Genomic DNA, 20,375 nt, shown 5'->3' on the forward strand with positions numbered 1-20,375 from the left:
GAGTACCCCTTTAACTTAAAGGCGTTCTCCGGTGGAAACCTTTTTAAGCCTTTTTTTTTTTTTTTCCTGGTGCCAGGAAGTTAAACAGATTTGTAAATGACTTCTATAAAATAAATCTTTACCCTTCCAGTTCTTTTTAGCGGCTGTATGCTACAAAGGAAATTCTTTTCTTTTTGAATTTCTTTTTTGTCTTGTCCACATTGCTCTCTGATGACACCTCTGTCCGTGTCAGGAACTGTGTCCAAAGTTGCATAGGTTTGCAATGGGGATTTTCTCCTGCTCTGGACAGTTCCTGAAATGTGCATCAGGTGTCAGCAGAGAGCACTGTGGACAACACAAAAAAGAAATTCAAAAAGAAAATAATTTCCTCTGTTGCATACAGCTGCTAAAAAGTACTGGAAGGGTAAAGATTTTTTAATAGGAGCACTTTCTGGCACCAGTTGATTAAAAAAAATAAATAAAATGTCACCAGTTTCGCCTGCACTAACCTGTCGGTAAAGTCAGGTAGTGCAGGTGACACTGATAACAACCGTACTTACCTTGTCCCGGTCCGTGCAGTCGTTCTTTGGTAATTTTCTCTGGTTTCTTCAGCTCCGTTTTTTTCAAATCTGACATGTCTCTTTAAGTGGAAATACATTTGAACTGCTTTTACCTGGCAAAGTGATTCAGAGATTTTTTTTCTCGAGACATATTGTACTTTAGATTAGTGGTAAATTTTTGTTGTTACATGAAGCGATTTTTTTTGTGAAAAATTGGAAACCTTTTTATTTCTTTGTTTGAAACTCTACTTAAGTAATGCCAAATAAATGTAGTTATTAATTCACATCCACAACATGTATACTTTATGCTAGCATCATTTGTTAAACATTCTTTTTTACTTTTTTTTACGACATTAGAAGGCTTATAATAACCTTTTTTTCATATTTTCTACGAAAGTTCAAAATCAAATTTTTTTAGGGACCACTTGAATTCTGTGTGTGTGTGTGTGTGTATGTATGTATATAATTTTTTTTTTCTTTCTCTTCTGTACAACCGCTCCCCCTAGTGTCTGCCCTGCCTATCATAAGATGCAGTAGCAGGTTTAGGACACTAGGGGGAGCTGTTGTACAACTAAAGAGCTCATTTACAAAAAAAAAAAATTACTGCACTCTCTTCACCCGGAAGTGAAGCATGCAGGAGGGACTGGTAAGGGACATCAGGGAAGGGGAACAGGACACTGGGGACACTTAGCAGGGCAGTGTGTGTCCTGATCCCCGTGACTGGGATACACAACACTCGGCAGCGTTTCGCAATGAAAATCCTGAGCAATCGCCTAGTCAGATTTGACTAGCTGATAGTACAGATCGCGGTGAGGGGGTGGGGGTCGGGCGAAACCCCCCCTAGGTCCAGAGGCAAGATGGCTGGCTATTAGTGATAGCCACTATCTCACTGGGCGCGGCGGGATTCCGCGAGTAGCGGTCAGTATCTGCATGACGTCCCGGCCATGACGCACATGTATGTTATGGGTCGGGAAGGGGTTAATGAAGTATATGGAGCTGTTCTGCCATACCACACACAACTTGTAGATAGTTTTGGCACTGTCAAGAGAGCAGCCATGTTTTTCTTACCTTTCATAACCCATTTAAATGTCTATCACTGGAGTAACACAATACATTTTATATAAGGGCATTAATTTGCTTCAGTAGCCACAAGCATATCCGAAATAGTGAGGTGTTCACTAGTTATATTGGCGACGTGGCTTTTATTCAGCCCTGCGGTGCTACAGCTGGATGTTAGTTCAATCAATTATCATTGCTTGTGTGTATACATGCATGGGATATATTTTATCTAGGACCACACAGTTATGTGCGTATCTCTATACAGTGATCCCTCAACTTACAATGGCCTCAACATACAATAGTTTCAACATACAATGGTCTTTTCTGGACCATTGTAACTTGAAACCAGACTCAACATACAATGCTATGGAATCTGCGAAATGTGTCAATGGCTGGAAGAACCGACCAATCAGAATGGATATTTCACTGGTAAAACCTGTGTATTCCTAAAGTGCATGCACTGACTGGTGCCTGGTAGCGCCCCCTACAGTACAAGGAGGTATTACATGATCTGTACTGTTCTTTACCTGAGCCAGGGTTAGCTGCTCCTTTTGGACACCAGGTGAGGGCGGCTCCATTTTCCTTTTTTTGCGTGTTCTGTACAGGACCCTGAAGAAGCTTCTGTCCTCTACATAGACCAGCGTTTCCCAAAGAGGGTGCCTCCAGCTGTTGCAAAACTACAACTTCCAGCATGCCCGGACAGCCGAAGGCTGTCCGGGCATGCTGGGAGTTGTAGTTTTGCAAGTTCTGGAGGCACTCTGGTTGGGAAACCCTGACATAGACAGTGATTACAGCTCCCAGCAGCTCTTTCTTACTTTTATATGTAAGGATTTGCTTTATCTGTATTAGTTATCTACTTATTTATCTTTAATCCTCACTTTTTCCTATTTTTGGATGACATTTTGGTGGCTTCAGAACCAATTACCAGGCTTCCATAGAGTTATGGTCTCAACATACAATGGTTTCAACATACAATGGTCGTCCTGGAACCAATTAATATTGTAACTTGAGGGACTACTGTATAGCAGGCCTGCAATTAATCTGTATATGTGCTTGATTAGTGTATTTTTGCTTAATTTTTTTTTTTAGTCCAGCTATATTATGTTCACCTGTGTTATTGTCATATCCATAAACCAATCACAATAGAAAATGTTATTTCTTTCCCATGTCTGTTGTCTTATCCTTATAGTATGTTAACTTTGTTATCTTCATTCTTATTCCCTTTAAGGGGAGGATTCCGTAGTAACCTTGCTGCCCATGAGTTGCAGTATATTGGAGATAAAAAGGAATGGATGTTGACTACACAAATTTAGAGGAAATCGGTCATGAAATCTTACTAAATATATATGAAAACGTATGGCAATGCATTATATATGGTAAAATCTTCTTCCTCACCATCTTTGGGAGACATTTCAGCCCGCAGGTATGGTGAGGTTTAGAGATGAGCGAACTTACAGTAAATTCGATTCGTCACGAACTTCTCGGCTCGGCAGTTGATGACTTATCCTGCATAAATTAGTTCAGCTTTCAGGTGCTCCCGTGGGCTGGAAAAGGTGGATACAGTCCTAGGAGACTCTTTCCTAGAACTGTATCCACCTTTTCCAGCCCACCGGAGCACCGGAAAGCTGAACTAATTTATGCAGGAAAAGTCCTCAACTGCCGAGCCGAGAAGTTCGTGACGAATCGAATTTACTGTAAGTTCGTTCATCTCTAGTGAGGATATATGGTTTAAAAGTCTACCCTGCCGGCCACGTGAGTAGTACCCTGAGCAGGGAGCTATACTCGCCTAGTCCTGTCTTTTCTGGCTGTAATCAAACCCCTTCCGTGTGATTGACAGCCTATGTCAGCGCTCTGCTCATTCGTCTTATGATGATCCGGACGTGCCCCGCATGTCAATTGCTCTGCGGGGGAATGATTACAACTGAAGAAGACAGAACTATGTAAGTATAGCTCCCCGCCCAGGAGACTACTTCGTGGCCGGCGGGGAGACTTTCTAACTCATTGTTTTCCAACCAGGGTGCCTCCAACTGTTGCAAAACTACAACTCCCAGCATGCCCAGACAGCCCTCGGCTGTCTGGGCATGCTGGGAGTTGTAGTTTTGCAACAGCTGGGGGCACCCTGGTTGGAAAACACTGATCTAACTTCATATACTCAACATCAGGAACATATCCTGGGGATGGTGAGGAAGATCTTACAATATATAAGGCATTGCCACACATTATATTATAATCACTGCTTCCCTTTAAGTCCTGATAAAATAACTATCGAGACTTTTGTCCTCACAAGGTAGCTTTGAGTAATGGTAGAATTTTACTGTTGTGGACCCCCTGCCTATTTATATAGTTTAGTGAGAGATGTATTTATTTTATACCTCCTTTTTTTTTTTTATATTTGTTTCTCAGCTGAACAATAAGAAGGCATTAACTGGAGAAAACAACTTTGCAGACAAAATGAGACACATGTTGTCAACGCGGATGTGTATGTCCGACTGTCCGAACTGTAACTACAGGAGGAGGTGAGTGTATTACAGTCGATAAGCTTTATCAGCACTTCTGCAGTTGCTGGTCTGTCAGGTCAGCGTAACGTAGACTAGCACCTCTTGAATTTAACCCCTTTCCACAAATGGACGTGAATGTGCGTCCATTGCGAGCTCCCGAGGTATGACGTATGCTCAGCGGGTGAGCGCGCATCATACCCGGTGGGTCCCGGTTGCTATAAAGCAACCAGGACCCACGGCTAATGCCGGACATTGCCAATCGGGCTGATGTCCAGCATTAACCCTTTAGACGCCGCAATCAAAGTTGATCGCGACATCTAAAAGAGGTTAATTTAACTCCTGGCTAGCTCAGTGGGCTGATCGGGACTGCCGCAGCATCCCGATCAGCTGAGAAGACGGAGGTCTCTTACTTTCTTCTTCCGTCCGATCGCCGATTCACTGCTCCATGAGCAGTGGAGCACCGATAATACTGATCAATGCTGTGCTATGGCATAGCATTGATCAGTGTCCACAATCAAGGTATTGCATGTTATAGTCCCCTATGGGAGCTATAACATTGCAAAACAAAAGTGTAAAAAAGTTAATAAATGCAATTTAACCCCTTCCCTAATAAATTAGAATCCACCCCCTTTTTCCCATAAAAAAAAAGTGTAAATAAAAATAAATACATATGTGGTATCGCTGCATGCGTAAATGTCCGAACGAATATATACAAAATATATAGTTAATTAAACTGCATGGTCAATGGTGTACGGGCAAAAAAATTCCTAAGTCCAAAATTGCTTATTTTTGGTCACTTTTTATACCTTTAAAAAAATGATTAAAAAGTACTAACAAGTCTGAGCAATACAAAATGGTTCCGATAAAAAGTTCAGATCACGGCGCAAAAAATTAGCCCATATATATCCCCTTATACGGAAAAAAAATTATAGGGGTCAGAAGATGACTATTTTAAATGTATTAATTTTCATGCATGTAGTTATAATTTTTTTTTGTAGTAAAATAAAATTAAACCTATATAAATTGGGTATTCTTGTGACCGTATGGACCTACAGAATAAATATAAGGTGTCAATTTTACCGAAAACTGCACTGCGTAGAAACGGAAGCCTCTACAAACAACAAAATGGCTTTTTTTTTTTTTTTTGCCCCAGAAGTAATTTTTTTTCTGGTTTTGCCATAGATTTTGTGGTAAAATCATTAATGGTATTACAATGTAAATCTGTTGGCGCAAAGAATAAGCTCTCATATGGGAAAAAACTAAAGTGCAAAAATGAAGGGATTAATCTTAGGCCTATGCTACCCTTATGGCGATAAGCCAGGGGTCGACCAAAATGCCTGGTAATTCAGTGATCAGTGGTAGTTTAGTCAGTAGGTAGTTCAACTTGTAGATCATGCTTGACAAGGATCAAATGTCCTAAAATCCAGCTGCTATTCTACTGGGAGATGAGCTGAATCTGTTTTCAGTTTAACTCCTTAAGGACGAAGTGTTTTTCCTTTTTTCACTTTACTTTTTTCACTTTACTTTTTTCCTCCTTACCTTTTAAAAATCATAACCTTTTCAGTTTTGCACCTAAAAATCCATATGATTTATATAGCTTATTTTTTGCACCACCAATTCTACTTTGTAATGACATCAGTCATTTTACCCAAAAATCTACGGCAAAATGGAAAAATAATAATTGTGCGACAAAATGGAAGAAAAATACAATTTCTCGGTCGCTCTTCATTGGGGGACACCTAACTGATGGGTATATGCTCTTGCCACTAGGAGGCGCTGACACTAGGAAAAAAAGTCTGCTCCTCCCTGGCAGGATATACCCGCCCACCTGCAGTGAAGTAATCAGTTTTATCTAGTGTCATAGGAGGCCAGACATGGTTTTGGGGAGCTCCCCAGACCTCGTCTTTTTTCTCTTTATTTTCCTAGATAAGGCTTAAAGTTTAGTTTTTCTCTCCTTTTTTATTTTTTCTAGCGTGGGGCGACAGGAGCATGGCGCTGCCTTATCCCCCACATGCGAACTAGGGGCATGGCGCATTGGATGAGAATGACCGTTTAACCCCTCCTCACCAACAACCAGCACCTGGCGGTGTACCCTGGGTCCGGCTCCCCCATTCGCCCCTGTTCGCCATGTCGGCAAAAGGCAGGTGGCACTAGCTGGTCGAAGACTTCGAGGGTGAGTATCGAGGGCAATTTAGGTGAGTATATTACCCCCCTCCCCTCGGCGAACGAGCAGGGTATTAGGCCCCTATTCCTGGGGCTGTTTTTGGGGGCCAGGACAGTGAGGGATTAACCCTTGCAATTTTATTCTTGCAACCTCGGCCTTGGGGCCTCTTCTGTTGGGCTCGGAAGGGGCAGTGAGCAGACAGCGTTTTTATTTTTACTTAACTTTCAACCGTCCTGCCTGCTGGAGCCGTCTCCCCTGTGCCGGGTCTGCTATGCGTTCCTGGCTGGGGTGCGCTCCGAGGCACTCAAACTGCGGGTGTTCGGTGGAACCGTGGCGGCGCATAGCTCCGCCCTTCTGCCCCTGATTTCTGCGCGAGCCGGGAGGTTAGGCAGCTCCTCCTCTCCGGCTCGCTTGCTCTGGGGTCCATGTTTGGTGAGGTATTCCTCACTGCTGCGGCGTCTAGCTCCACCCCTCTGCCGGCTGGGGTCATCTCCTCTGTGCCGGGTGAGCTATGCGGCCCGGCGGGTGTTCACTCCAGGGTACCCAGCAAGCGGGAGTCCGGTGGGCATCATGGCGGCGCATTGCTCCGCCTTCTTCTTACCCGATCAACGTGCTGCTGATGGGTCACAGCCCCGCCCCCCTCCGATTCAGCGCACGGCTCGCGCGCTGCTGGAGATTACAGCTCCGCCCTCCCCGCTGTGGGGGTCGGCGGCGCTCTGATAGCAGTTTTCTGCATCGCGGAGCAGTAGCCGGCAGGTGTCAGTTGTCCCGGACCATTTCTATCCCCTACCCCGGAGCCGTGCAGCGAGTTGGCAGGCTCTGCTATAGCCGCTGTTTGTCCAATAAAAAAGGTATTACAAGATACTGCAACTACCGATTTTGCTTTATATTATTATACATAATATATATGTATATATGTGTGTATGTATGTGGTGTTCCTGGCTCCACAGAGCTTTTGATGTGGTGGACGCACTCTTGTGGCCACCTCTGGTAATGCACTCTGACTTCTCTTACAGTCTCAGCTGCCTGTATCTTTTCTCTGGGCTCACTGTTGTAGTGCATATGCGAACCGCCGTGGCGGCTGTTACCTGGGACTCGCGTTTCGTTCCCCCTGGTGGTACTCTCGCACTATTGCAGCCGTAGTTGCCCTGGTGCATTATTTCATTCAGTCATCCTGTAGGATGACTTGCTCTACATACATTTCATCTTTAAATGCACCCTTGGAGAAGGATTTCAGGTCACTCTGACCGTTTGGGGTATGGCGCTCTCTCGTGGCCAATTTTTGTATTGCACTCTACATCACTTGCAGCCTTGGCCGGCGGCCATATCTGTTCTTCTCAGTTTTATATCTGCAGTCCTAAATTCCTAGAGTCTGCATTCCGGGCTTCTTTATTTGTTTGCCACGCTAGATGGTGACCTGATATACGCTATGCATGAGCGCTTTAATATATCCCTCTGACGTCCCTGTTTCTGCATTGTCGGTCATACAGTGGTCTGCATGGCTTCCTCTGCTGCTTGTCTCACGGCTGATGTATCTGTCTGTGGCTGTAGTTCCGATACCCCACTGCTGAGTGCGGTATATGGAGAACTGACCCAATATATCCTACGGACCCGTACCAGTAAGCCAGACAGTGGTCTGTATGGTTCCTACATCGCCTGTCACATATTTTACGGCTGATGTATCTGCGGCGGGATTTCCGGTACCTCACTTCCGCGCGAGGGGCTTATGGGATGACTAGTTGTCGTCTGTGGATCCATGCCAGTAGGCCAGGCGGTGGTCTGCATGGTTCCCTACACCACCTTTCATGCATCAAAAAGCTGGTGTATCTACATCTGGGGTTCGGGTACCTCACTACTGTGTGAGGCGTCCGACGTAGTGTTCCATTGTCTACTATGGACCATAACAGCATGCCAGACAGTGGTCTGCATGGTTACCTGCACCATATGTCATACGTCAAACGACTGTATCTGCGGCGGGAGTTCCGGTACCTCGCTACTGAGCGAGGTGCCAATGTAATGACTCTTCTTCTAGGACCTATACCTGTAAACCAGGTAGTGGTCTGCAGGGTTTTTGCACCACCTGTCACACATCACATGGCCGGTGTATCCACGCCTGGAATTCCAGTACCTCCCTGCTATGCAAGGTTTCAGACGGAATGACTGGCTGTTCCCTAGGGACCCATACCAGTAAGCCAGACTGTGGTCTGCATGGTTTCCTCTGCCTCCTGTCAAGCGACTGTCTCTGTGGATGCGGCTCCGATGCCCCACTGCCGAGTGTGGTATATGAAAAACTTCCCATGTGTTCTATGAACCCTATGACTCGTCTCCTGCGGATCCATACTAGCAGTGTGCCGACAGAATGACTCGTTGTCTTCCGTGGATCCACATCAGTATGCCAGACAGTAGTCTGATGGTTGCCTACACTGCCTATCGTACATCAATCGACTGCTGTGTCTGGGGCTAGAGTTCCGGTACCTCACGAGGTGTCGATGAACTGACTTGTTGCCTTCTAAGGGCCCATACCAGATTTCCTGCACCACCTGTCACACCTCACACGGCTGGTGTATCTGCGACTGTACTTCGGGTTCCTCGCTACTGTACGGGGTTTCCTACGGAATGACTCACTGTCCGCTATGGACCCATACAGTGAACCAGACATGTTTTCTTCTGCCGACTCACAGGTCGCACGGCTGATGTTTTTTGAGACTGGAGTTCCAGTACCCCCCTGTTGTGTCCCAAGGACACTACACGGGATGCAGGGATGCATTCCATGGCCTCTCTGCCTCCCTCTTTCTCCTAGGGGGCGGGGTTTATCAGGCTCCCCGCCCTTCCTCCTTTGACAAGGAGCCCAGTTATCACCTGTCTGACTGTCCCCTTTTCTCTGGTCGCCTAGTGGTGTTCTTGTTTAACAGGACTGCTTCTTCGGGTCACCTGCCATGCATTGTCACCCGGTGGATGGTATTTCAGATTCTCACTGCCATGCTGCAGTTTATACAATGTACCTCATGCTGGCTTACAGGGTTACCTCTGGCCAGGTCCCTCTTTGCATGCCTGCTCCTCTGTCTACAGGCTGATATCTCACTCCACTATGTGTTTCCGTATGCAGGTCCCGGGGTGGCCACGGTCCCTTTCCCACATAGACTGTGTCTGCATGGTGTACTGATCCACCTGGTTACCTCCCCTTTTCTGGCGCTGCTGTAGCCGCTGTCCAATGTTCCTCTTCCACGTGCAGTTCTGTGGCGCGTGTATCTGCAGTTTCTTTCGTGTCTGCAGTCTTGGTACCCCACGGCTGTCGTGGGGTACCCAGGTCTGTGTTCCTACATGTGCTAAGACCGCTATGTGAGTGTAGAGCCCACCTTTCCCTTTGTTCGGTAGTGGTGGGCCTCGGAGCTTCCGGGGAGTTTGCTCCGCAGTTCTGCAATGGGTGACCGTTTTCTGTTCTGACATGGGGCCCGCTGAAGCGACAGTTCAGCCACCCCTTATACCTCCAGGTGTTTGTTCTGGGGTTTTCTGTCCGGGGTTCCTCGGGTTCCCCCTTGTCATTGTCTGGAGTAGCTTTCTACACGTCTTGTATTTTTTGCCCGGCTTCTGTGTACAGGATTCTGATTCCTTTTGAGACACAAGGTGGCTCTCCCATACAGCGATGTTTGACGGGGGCCCCGTCTGCCCAGTACTTATCCCATGGCTGTGGGATGGCATTTCTCTGCTATTACTGCACCTGGCATGTTCTGCCACTCCTCTTTCCGCAAGGGGTGTGGGAATCGGGGTGCTTGGAATTGGTCGGTACTTGGGTTTTCATCTCGACCGCCCTTATTTTCCCTCCTCTGGAGGGACCATTTTATTGAGTTTTTTTTTTTCCTGCCACCTGGATGGTGCCATCTCGCTGTTCCCACTATTTTCCTGTCTAGGCCTGTGTGCTCGTTGTCCACCTTCGCAGCCTAGCTCTCTTTCTGTTTTCTGGTCATTTCCTGCTGCTCACGCAGTCTTGGCTCTCTCCCCTGTTGGAAGAGTTAATCCATCCTCCCTGGGAGGAGTGTGTTCTTCCTTCCCTTATGTCTGTGTCAGTTGCACTTCACTGGCACCATAGTCTTCTAGAGTCATCCTTCCTGTGCCCAGACACTGTAAATCCCAGCTGGGTTCTCACTTGTTTCTCCATCCGCTCCCGTTCCGGGGGGATGTATTCTTCAGAGTTCTCTGGTCCGCTCGGACCACTGGGGTCTATTGACTATTTGGTCCCCTTGGCTTGGACTCTTTTCTGGGAAGCTGTGACATGCTTTACTTTCAGGTGGCTCCTCCGGTCTCCTGGGCCTTGGTGTTGGTTCCGGTAGTGATCCGGCCAAGACTTTCTGTTCTGCTCCTTTGCTTCTTCATGGAAGTTTGTCGCCTGGACGCTTTGGTCTGCGGCTGTTCAGGTCCTTGCTCTCATGCTCCGGACCTCTCTGTTGCGGAGGTCCATCTTCCTTTTTTCCTTGGTTTCTTGTCTCTCTAAATGGCCCAGGTGTCTTGGGTCTTTCCGGAGGAAGACCCTTCCTTGGCGTCCTTGTTCATCTCCTTGGACGGAAGGTCTTCCAGGAGCTCAATTTCTAGGCCTAGGGGGTCTCCGCCTGGTGGGCTCGTCCGCAGGAATCGTGGAATCGTGAGTTCAGACTCGGGACGGATTCCTTTTCTCTGGTGGTTGTTTTTTCCCACCCTAGAGGTCTGCTTTGGTACGTCCCATCCGTTAGGTGTCCCACAATGAAGAGCGACCGAGAAAAGGAGATTTTTTTGTACTCGCCGTAAAATCTCTTTCTCGTAGCCTTCATTGGGGGACACCGCACCCACTCATTTCTTACTCTTTTTTCCGGACTGTTTACGGTTCTTGGGTTGTTCTCCGGGTTTCCTTTCTAGGGTCCTTCGGATGTTTTTCCTTGTTGGCTTCTCCTACTGCTTTGTGACAAAACTGATTACTTCACTGCAGGTGGGCGGGTATATCCTGCCAGGGAGGAGCCGACTTTTTTTTTCCAAGTGTCAGCGCCTCCTAGTGGCAAGAGCATATACCCATCAGTTAGGTGTCCCCCAATGAAGGCTACGAGAAAGAGATTTTACGGTGAGTACAAAAAAATCTCCTTTTTGTAACTTTTGCGGGCTTCTGTTTCTACGCAGTAAATTTATCGGTAAAAATGACACCTACCTACCGTATATAGGTTTGATTTTTGTATTACTTCTAAAAAAAAAAATCATAACTACATGCAGGAAAAATATGTTTAAAATTGTCCTTCTTACCCCTATAACTTTTTTTTTTTTTTTTCGCCATATGGGGCAATATATGAGGGCTAATTTTTTTGCACCGTTATCTGAAGTTTTTATTGGTATCATTTTTGTTTTGATCTCTTTATTCATTTTCTTATGGTATAAAAAGGACCAAAAAATAAGCTATTTTGTACTTGGGAATTTTTTTTAGCGCGTACGCCATTGACCGTGCAGTTTAATTAACGATATATTTTTATAGTTGGGACATTTATGGACGACATATATACAACATATATTTTATTTACACAGTGTTTTTTTATGGGAAAAGGGGGGTGATTCAAACTTTTATTAGGGAAGTGGTTAAATCATCTTTATTTTTTTATTTTTTGCAATGTTATAGCCCCCATAGCGGACTATAACATGCAGTACATTGATTCAATACACTGATCACTGCCATTGCATTGCAATGCATTGATTAGTGTTATCGATGGTTGATTGCTGAAGCCTGGATTTCAGGCTTGGAGCAATCAATCGCCGATTGGACGCGCAGGAGACAGGTAAGGCACCCTCCTGTTGCGTTCTAGCTGATCAGGACATCGCGATTTTATTGCAATGGTCCCGATCAGCCCAACTGAGCTGCCGGGAAGCGTTCACTTACACTTTAGACGCGGCGATCAACTTTGATCTTCGCGTCTACAGAGTTAATGCTGGACATTTGCCTGAACGGCGATGTCCGGCATTAGCCACGGGTCCTGGCTGCTGTCCCCAGTGGGGACCGTGCGGGTATGATGTGAGCTCAGCTCCTGAGCTCGCTTAATAACCCTCCCGTGCCACAGCGCCATTTAGAAACTGCATTTTGCGCCAAGGGGTTAATAGTTTTCACATATGAGGCTGTGACATTTTTATTTTTTTACCGGTGGGAACACTAAGACTAATTTAGAACATTCATGTTAAAAGTTCACCAAAATTACGTTTGTACGCAGCATACCAATCCTTAGAAAGCTAGCAGAGGTGAACATGTGGTGACACTCTGGTGTATCAGCTTGCTGGTAATTTGTATGCATGTTCGTGTTTTGCAGCGTCTATTTCTGGAGCGTGTAGTGTCGCCGTTTTGATTATCGCCTTCTGCAACATTTGATAATTTATTTTGTTTCTCTGACTGGGTCTGTGCTCTGCTCTCAGGTGCACCTGCGATGACTGCAGCCTCTCTCATATCCTCACGTGTGGTATCATGGATACGCCCATCGCAGACGATATCCACCTAAACCCCTTACCACTACAAGTAGATCCTACTCCAGATTATCTCTCAGAGATTCACCCGCCCAGCATGTCCTCTGCCAGTTCAGGTTCTGGTCCAAGTTCTCCCATCACTATCCAGCAGCATCCCAGGCTGATCCTTGCAGACAACGGCTCTGCACCTACGTTGTGAGTTCCTATGATGTATCTATGTCTTTTATATGATCTGAGCTCTGTTAGTAATCCGCATATATGTGATTTATCTTATTTCATAAAGGGCCTATTCACACGTACAGTATTCTGCGCAGATTTGATGCGCAGAATTTCAAGCAATTTACATTGAAATCAGCAGCAGAAAATCCTGTGTATCAAATCTGCACAGAATACTGTACGTACGAATAAAGTGCTACCAATCCACAACTATTTGAATGTCTGTCCTATTCTCTATACCAGTGTTTCCCAAGCAGGGTGCCTCCATCTGTTGAAAATCTGCAACTCCCAGCATGCCTTTGGCTGTCCGGGCATGCTGGGAGTTGTAGTTTTGCAACAGCTGGAGGCACCCTTCTTGGGAAACACTGCTCTGTACACATGCTGGTGTTTTTATTTTTATTTATTATGAATCACAAGATGAGTTGCTGGCACATTTTTTAAGGCTACAGTCACATCATGATTATTGCATACATTGGGGAGATTCTCAAAAACTGTCATTTCTGTTCCAGCGATGATATTCACACCTTTTTTTTTTTTTTTCTCCTCATATTTTCAAAGGTCTTTTGTGCTGCTTTGAAAATGTGAAAAATCATTTTCGCGCCACTTATTTTTTTTGTTGAAGCCATATTGGATTTTTTTGCGCCAAAATTGCCAAGTTTGGAGCCAAAATCGCAGATTTTTGCGACAAATTCTGGCGGAAACATCTTGTGAAATATTCCGTGGCTACTAGTGCCCAGACAAGCGATAGCTGCACATTTCTGAGCTTAAAGGGGTACTCCGGTGGACAACTTATTTTTTTTTTTTTTTTATCAACTGATGCCAGAAAGTTGAACAGATTTGTAAATTACTTCTATAAAAAAAATCCTAATCCTTCCAGTATTTATTAGCGGCTGTATACTACAGAGGAAATTCTTTTTGGATTTCTTTGTCTTACCATAGTGCTCTCTGCTGACATCTCTGTCCCATGTCAGGAACTGTCCAGAGAAGGAGAAAATCCCCCTAGCAAACACATGCTGCTCTGGACAGTTCCTTAAATGGACTGATGAAAAGGTGGACAGGTGAAAGAAAAGAATTCCCAAAAGGAAAAAAATTCCTTTGTAGTATACAGCCGCTAATAAGTACTGGAAGGATTAAGAATTTTTTATAGAAGTAATTTACAAATCTGTCTGGCACCAGTTGATTTAAAAAGAAATAAAAATAATTCCACTGGAGTACCCCTCTGAATAGGAGTGCAGGTGCAGTGATCAAGAAAAAAAAAGAAAATACTTTTTTTTTTATTAACATTTTTCAATAATAATTTCTTTTTTTAATAATTAAACACCTTTTCCCCCCAAAAAACAAAACAAAAACAATAAAACTACAACCATTTCTGTTATTTCTACACCAAAAAAGCTGGTGTGAAATGTTTTACGTAAACTGGACTCTCACCCCTTTGAAAATATCATGTAAATCAGACAATATACGTGGACACGCCCCCTTTTACAAAACTGCTGTGAACAGTGTAAACCGCAGCACAAAGCTCTTTGAAAATGTGGTCGATACTTTTTTGCACCAAAATTTTGGCACAAAATAAAAAAAATTTGTGCGAAATGGCATACGGCGATCGCGCGGATGTCCGCCATTAACCCCTCAGATGCCGTGATCGGTACAGATCACGGCATTGCAGTACTTTGGATGATCGGATCGGCCGCAGCGCTGCCGCGGCGATCCGATCATCCAGCATGGCGGCCGGAGTTGCCCTCACCTGGCTCCAGACGTCTCCCAGGTCTTCTGCTCTGGTCTGCGATCAGGGTTATTGGTGGTCGATTGCTCAAGCCTGCATCTCAAGCTTGGAGCAATCAATCGCCGAAGGGACACGCCGGAGGAAGGTAAGAGGATCTCCGCTCGCGTCCCAACTGATCGGGACACCGCATTTTCACTGCGGGGGTCTCGATCAGCCCCACTGAGCAGCCGGGAAGGTTTCACTTTCATTTTAGACGCGGCGTTCAACTTTGAACGCCGAGTCTAAAGGGTTAATAGCGTGCAGCACCGTGATCGCTGCCGCACGCTGTTAGCCCCCGGGTCCCGGCTTCAGATACATGCCGGGACCGATCCGATATGACACGGGGTCACCGCAGGAGCCGGCCAAGGACGTAAATATACGTCCTTGGTCATTAAGGGGTTAATGTTTATGTGGTATTGAAATTTATCGCTATACATTTCAATCCTTTTAACTATGGAAAATATCAAATTAAAATCGTATATATTTTTGGTATGAAAATGTACATATATTTATATATGTGATATGAGACATTTATATATGTGACACATAGGCCATCCATTTCAGGTATACATTTGATAGATGCAAAAATCGTGACATGAATTTTTCCTTAGTAGAATTTCGCAAATAAATATTGTCACATTTTTTTTTTTTAAACTGACTATATGTTGGGAAATGCATCCTGTGCAGGTGGTGCTATTTCTACAAAAGTTTGTGTGGTGTCAACCTAAGGGCCCCATGCACACTTCTGTTTTAGGGTATATTTACACTTTGCAGTTATGTACATGCTGCAGAAAAGGCCTCATGCAGTTGCAAAAAGTTAATGCCACATGGGAATGTCCTTTTTAATGTTATTGTAAATCTACAGTTTATAAGACTACACTGTAGCTTTGTATGCTTTCTCTTTCATATGGCGGCATATGGGGATTTCTACTGTGAACCTATGTCCAAACACGCCATGTTCCATCAGAGAACATATCACTGACAATATCTCGGTAATAGGACATTCTAAATTCACTATGCTATGTGCTTGTGTCCCAAGGTCTGCTGAGCTGACTGGGGAGAACCCTGTAAAGGCTGGACCACATCACGTTTTCTCCCATACGGGAGCACATATGGCAGGAGGTAGCTAAAACCTTGCACTCCCGTATGCCTTCGTATGCGCTCCCGTATGTAATTAATTTCATTGAGCCGGACGGAGTGAAACGTTCGGTCCGGTCGGCTAAATTTTGCGGCGTATGCGCTTTTACAACCGGACCTAAAACTGTGGTTGACCACAGTTTTAGGTCCGGGGAAAAAGCGCATACAGAGCAAAAATGAGCAGACCGGACCGAACGTTTCACTCCGTCCGGCTCATTGAAATGAATTACATACGGGAGCGCATACGGAAGCGCGAGGTTTTAGCTCCCCCCTGCCGCATGTGCTCCCGTATGGGAGAAAACGTGATGTGAACCCAGCCCAAGTAAGACTTTGTAAGTCAGATCCAAGAACTGGGTCCATTGCATTAACTTTTCTAGGATTCCCACATAAAATCTAGTTGCAACAGGAGCCATGATGTTGCCTTGTGTCTTGCAAACTGGTAAAATTTTATATGCACTAGGCACTGGTCATCACTTTCATATCAAATGAAAGGGGTACTCCACTGAAAAACATTTTCTCAATCGGCTCCATTGGGGGACACAGACCGTGGGTATATGCTGCTGTCACCAGGAGGCTTGACATTTATGGTAATAAGAAAGTCTGCCCCTCCCAGCAGGGTATACCCGCCTACAGGCACCTGAGCTAACCAGTTTTAACTTAGTGTCTGTAGGAGGCAGACGCTAGTCTGGAGTTCTCCAGACCTGGTCGCTTATTTTCTTAGTTAGGGAAGTTTAGTTAGAATTTCTCTCCCTTTCTTTTTTTCTTTTTTAGGTGGGGTCTCAGGAACCCGCTGTTCACTGTTTCCCCATTTGCGAAGAAGGGGCACAGACATAGTGATGTACTGTCAACCCCTTCTCGCCAACCGTCAGCACCTGGGGTTGTACCTCATGGGTCCGGGTTCCCCTAACTCCCTGCTCGTCTCGCTGTCTCAGCCCGGCATGATGCAGGTGACTAAATGCTAACTGAAGACTTCATTAGGTAAGTTTCTGCAGACAAGGTGAGTATTCTCCCCCTTTCTTTCTTGCAGGTTTCCCAGATTCCGCACCTCTGGAGTCGCCCTAATTGGAGCCCACTCCTTTATTCCCCATGGGTACTGCCTGCTCGGCTATCCTGACATTGGGCGGGCGGGGGGTGGGTGGGGGTTGTTTTCTGTGATGTGGACTTTGTTTTTTCTACTTTTGTTACTGCCAGGGCATTTTCACATTTCCCCTCATGCCTGTACTCAGACGCCGGCACTTCGCTTCGGCCGCATCTTATGCGATGCGACCGGAGCGCAGGGTTCATTCATTCATTCATTTATTCATTCTCTCTGTCGGCATCTGTGCGCACGCTGCCGACGGCTCCCCCTTCCTCCCGGCTGTATTATACTATGTTCACCGGCCGTCTGGGGGGTCATTTCTTGTAATGGCCGCGGGCTCCTTGCCAGGGCTTAGCTCCACCCCCTCTCGGCCGGCGGGATTTGCAACCTAAGCGCCAATGCGCACGAATACAGGCTGATTCTTTCTACCAATCAGCGCTATGCGCGCATGGCGGGCCCTGTTTTAGCCAATTAGAGGCAACCTGTCTCTGGACCGCCCCTTTTGTTTCATTGGCCAGTTTCTCGTCTCCCTCCCGACTCTCTGCAGCAGACAGGAGCTTACCTCACAGCTGTTGCTTCTATGCCGGGGGACACAGATGACGGGTGAGATTGTTCCATATTATTTTTCTGCATAATTATGTCCGAACACATAACTGTTCCTCCCTCTAGTCAGTTGCCAGGGGCTTTGGTCACCTATTATACCTGTGTGGGTTGCAAATCTAAAATGCCAGGTTTGGCTGAACCTACTTGTCCTGCCTGCACCACTGCACCCCCTGACCCTCCTGGTATAGCTACCCAGGATCCTCCACCAGACCCTGTGGGCTCTGCTCCCCCTTCGGAATGGGTGTCTTCCCTCTCCCAGTCTTTCTGACTTGGCACGGGTCTACCGCTCTGTGGTGACTGCAGTGAAGTCCTCCTTTCAACAACCCTCTAGGGAGACTCGCTCACCCTCTCTACATTTTAGGCGCTCTCACAATCGTCATAGGGGTCAGTCCTCCAACTCATCACCAGAGTCCCCTAGGAGGCATCGGCGCTCTCTTCATATATCGCCCCTCTACTCCTGCTCTCTGTCAGCGCCCCCCTTCCAGGGGCCATTCTCCCGGTAACAGCTCTGTCCCCAGATCTGCGTACCAGGTCAGTTTTGCCTTCATCCTAAACTGCCTCCACCTGCTCCCTCTCTCCTCGGGACCTGGAAGATGAGGCTTCAGGTTCTGCCTCTGACTCAGAGGACTGAACTGATACGGCCGACATGGTGGACATCTTGGTCTCGGCCATCCGGGACACCTTTCACCTACAGGACCCAGGAACTTCGGACGCAGTTCCAGAAGTTTCCTTTCATCGCTCTCGTCCCACACCTAAGGCTTTCAGCTCTCATGCTGAATTTGACGCATTGCTGGAGAATGCCTGGAAACATCCTGACAAGTGTTTCCAGGGCACTAAGAAGATTCAAGCTCAGTTCCCCTTTGCCTCGTTGCAAAATGAACATCTTCACCTACTTTGGATCCACCTGTCTCCTGCCTGTCAAAGGCAACTACTCTGCCCCTGGCAGATGCGGCTTCCTTCAAAGACCTGGTGGACAAACAAATTGAAAATCTGGCAAAATTTGCCTTTGAAGCGGCAGGATCTTCCTTACTTCCGGCCTTTGCTTCTGCCTGGGTGTCGAAGGCCCTTTCAATCTGGGCTTCTCAACTTCGCCAAGGCATTCTATCTGGGTCTCCTGCTGAGGACCTGACTGAATTGGCCCTCCAGCGCTCTAATGCTGGAGACTATTTGTGCTCTGCTTCCATGCAGTCCGCCCTTTGTATGGCCTTCACCACAGGAAATCTAGTAGCTCTTTGTTCCATGTGGCTCAAGGCATGGGACGCTGATGCCGCTTCTAAGTCTCTTACAGAACTTCTTTTTACGGGTTCTAGACTGTTTGGTAAGCGCCTGGATGAGATTATCTTAGAGGCGACCGGAGGAAAGAGTTCCTTATTGCCTCAGAATAAATCTCGCACCATTAGCTTCCGTCGAAAGTCTACCTCCTTTTGGTCCTTTTGTGCGTATGCCTCCAATAAAGGTTCCAAACAGGCATCCTCACAGGACCAGAGGACTCCTTCCTTCAAGGCCCGTCCTTCCTGGAAGTCTGATAACCGTTCCGGTTTCAAGCAGGCACCCGTAAACCTACCTCCGCCTGAAGGGACGCCCCACCCGTGGATTTTTCTCCGGTGGGAGAACGCCTGTTACTCTTCCGGGACATCTGGACCGCTCAGGTGCAGGACTCCTGGATCCGAGATGTAATTTCCAACAGCTACCGGATCGAGTTCACTTCCTTTCCAAAGGAAATGGGCCTTTTGGGGCGCGCTTCAGTCCTTTCTCGTTCACGGAGTGATTATCCCAGTTCCTCCCCAGGAGCGTTTTTCAGGTATTTATTCCAACCTGTTCGTGGTCCCCAAGAAAGGGGGTTCTGTTTGCCCAATCTTGGATCTGAAGCGCCTCACCAACATCATTTTCTCCGCCATTTCCAGATGGAGTCTCTCCGTTCGGTAGTGGCGTCCATGTATCAAGGGGAGTTTCTTTCCTCGGTGGACATCCGAGATGCCTACCTTCACATACCCATTTTTCCAACACATCAGCGATATCTTTGCTTCGCGATCCCAGAAAGTAATTTTCAGTTTGTGGTCCTTCCCTTCGGTCTAGCCACTGCTCCGAGGGTCTTCACCAAGTTTTTGGCAACAGTGATACCCCCCCCGTGATCGCTAGAGGGCTATCGGTGATCCCCTACCTGGACGAGCTCTTGGTCAAGGCTCCCACCAGGGCCCAGAATCAGGAGAGTCTCTGTCTAACCCTTCAGACCTTGTCCCAGTTCGGTTGGTTGATCAATCGGGACAACTCCAACCTGACTCCCACTCAGTCTCTAGTCTTCCTGGGTCTCCAATTCGACATGGCATCCGTCCGGATTCTGCTTCCGCCAGAAAAATGGCTGGCTCTTCTGACGGGAGTTCGGACTCTCAGGAACCCTGTTCCAGTCTCCTTTAGATTCTGCATGGTGGTCCTGGGCCGGATGGTGGCCGCCATGGAAGCCGTTCCTTTTGGCCAGTACCGTTATCATCCTCTTCAACTGTCTCTCCTGTCCGGGTGGGACAGGTCTCCACTGTCCCTCAATCGCACGATCATTCTTCCACCCAAGTCTCGCCAGTCCCTTATTCTGGTGGCAATCTATCTTTGTCTGTGCCATTGGGAGCACCTCCTTCAGGGCCTTCCTGTTTGTGTCCAGTCAGACAACTCCACAGCGGTGGCATATATCAATCGCCATTGAGGCACGCGCAGCTCTGCGGCTATGGCGGAGGTCTCAAACATTCTTCTTTGGGCAGAACTCAGAGTTCCGTCCAGCTCGGCGATTCACATACCGGGAGTAGACAATTGGGAAGCGGACTTTCTCAGTCGATCATCGGCCGACCCCTGCGAGTGGTCCCTTCATCCA

The 20,375-nt window shown here is 46.7% G+C and overlaps 1 protein-coding gene across 2 annotated transcripts in view; it reads left to right on the top strand.

Moving 5' to 3' along the window:
• The window catches only part of FAM193A (family with sequence similarity 193 member A), a 140,017-nt gene that overhangs the window by 82,997 nt on the left and 36,645 nt on the right, over nucleotides 1-20,375 (top strand). For both annotated transcript variants that reach the window (XM_056554981.1, XM_056554982.1), the window contains 2 exons: nucleotides 4,002-4,114; nucleotides 12,672-12,914. In XM_056554981.1, coding sequence (XP_056410956.1) covers nucleotides 4,002-4,114; nucleotides 12,672-12,914 — 356 coding nt within the window. The remainder of the gene's footprint in view (nucleotides 1-4,001; nucleotides 4,115-12,671; nucleotides 12,915-20,375) is intronic.

This window comes from Hyla sarda, chromosome 1 (genome assembly GCF_029499605.1).
Source record: "Hyla sarda isolate aHylSar1 chromosome 1, aHylSar1.hap1, whole genome shotgun sequence".
In the NCBI taxonomy this organism is placed as follows: Eukaryota; Metazoa; Chordata; class Amphibia; order Anura; family Hylidae; genus Hyla; species Hyla sarda.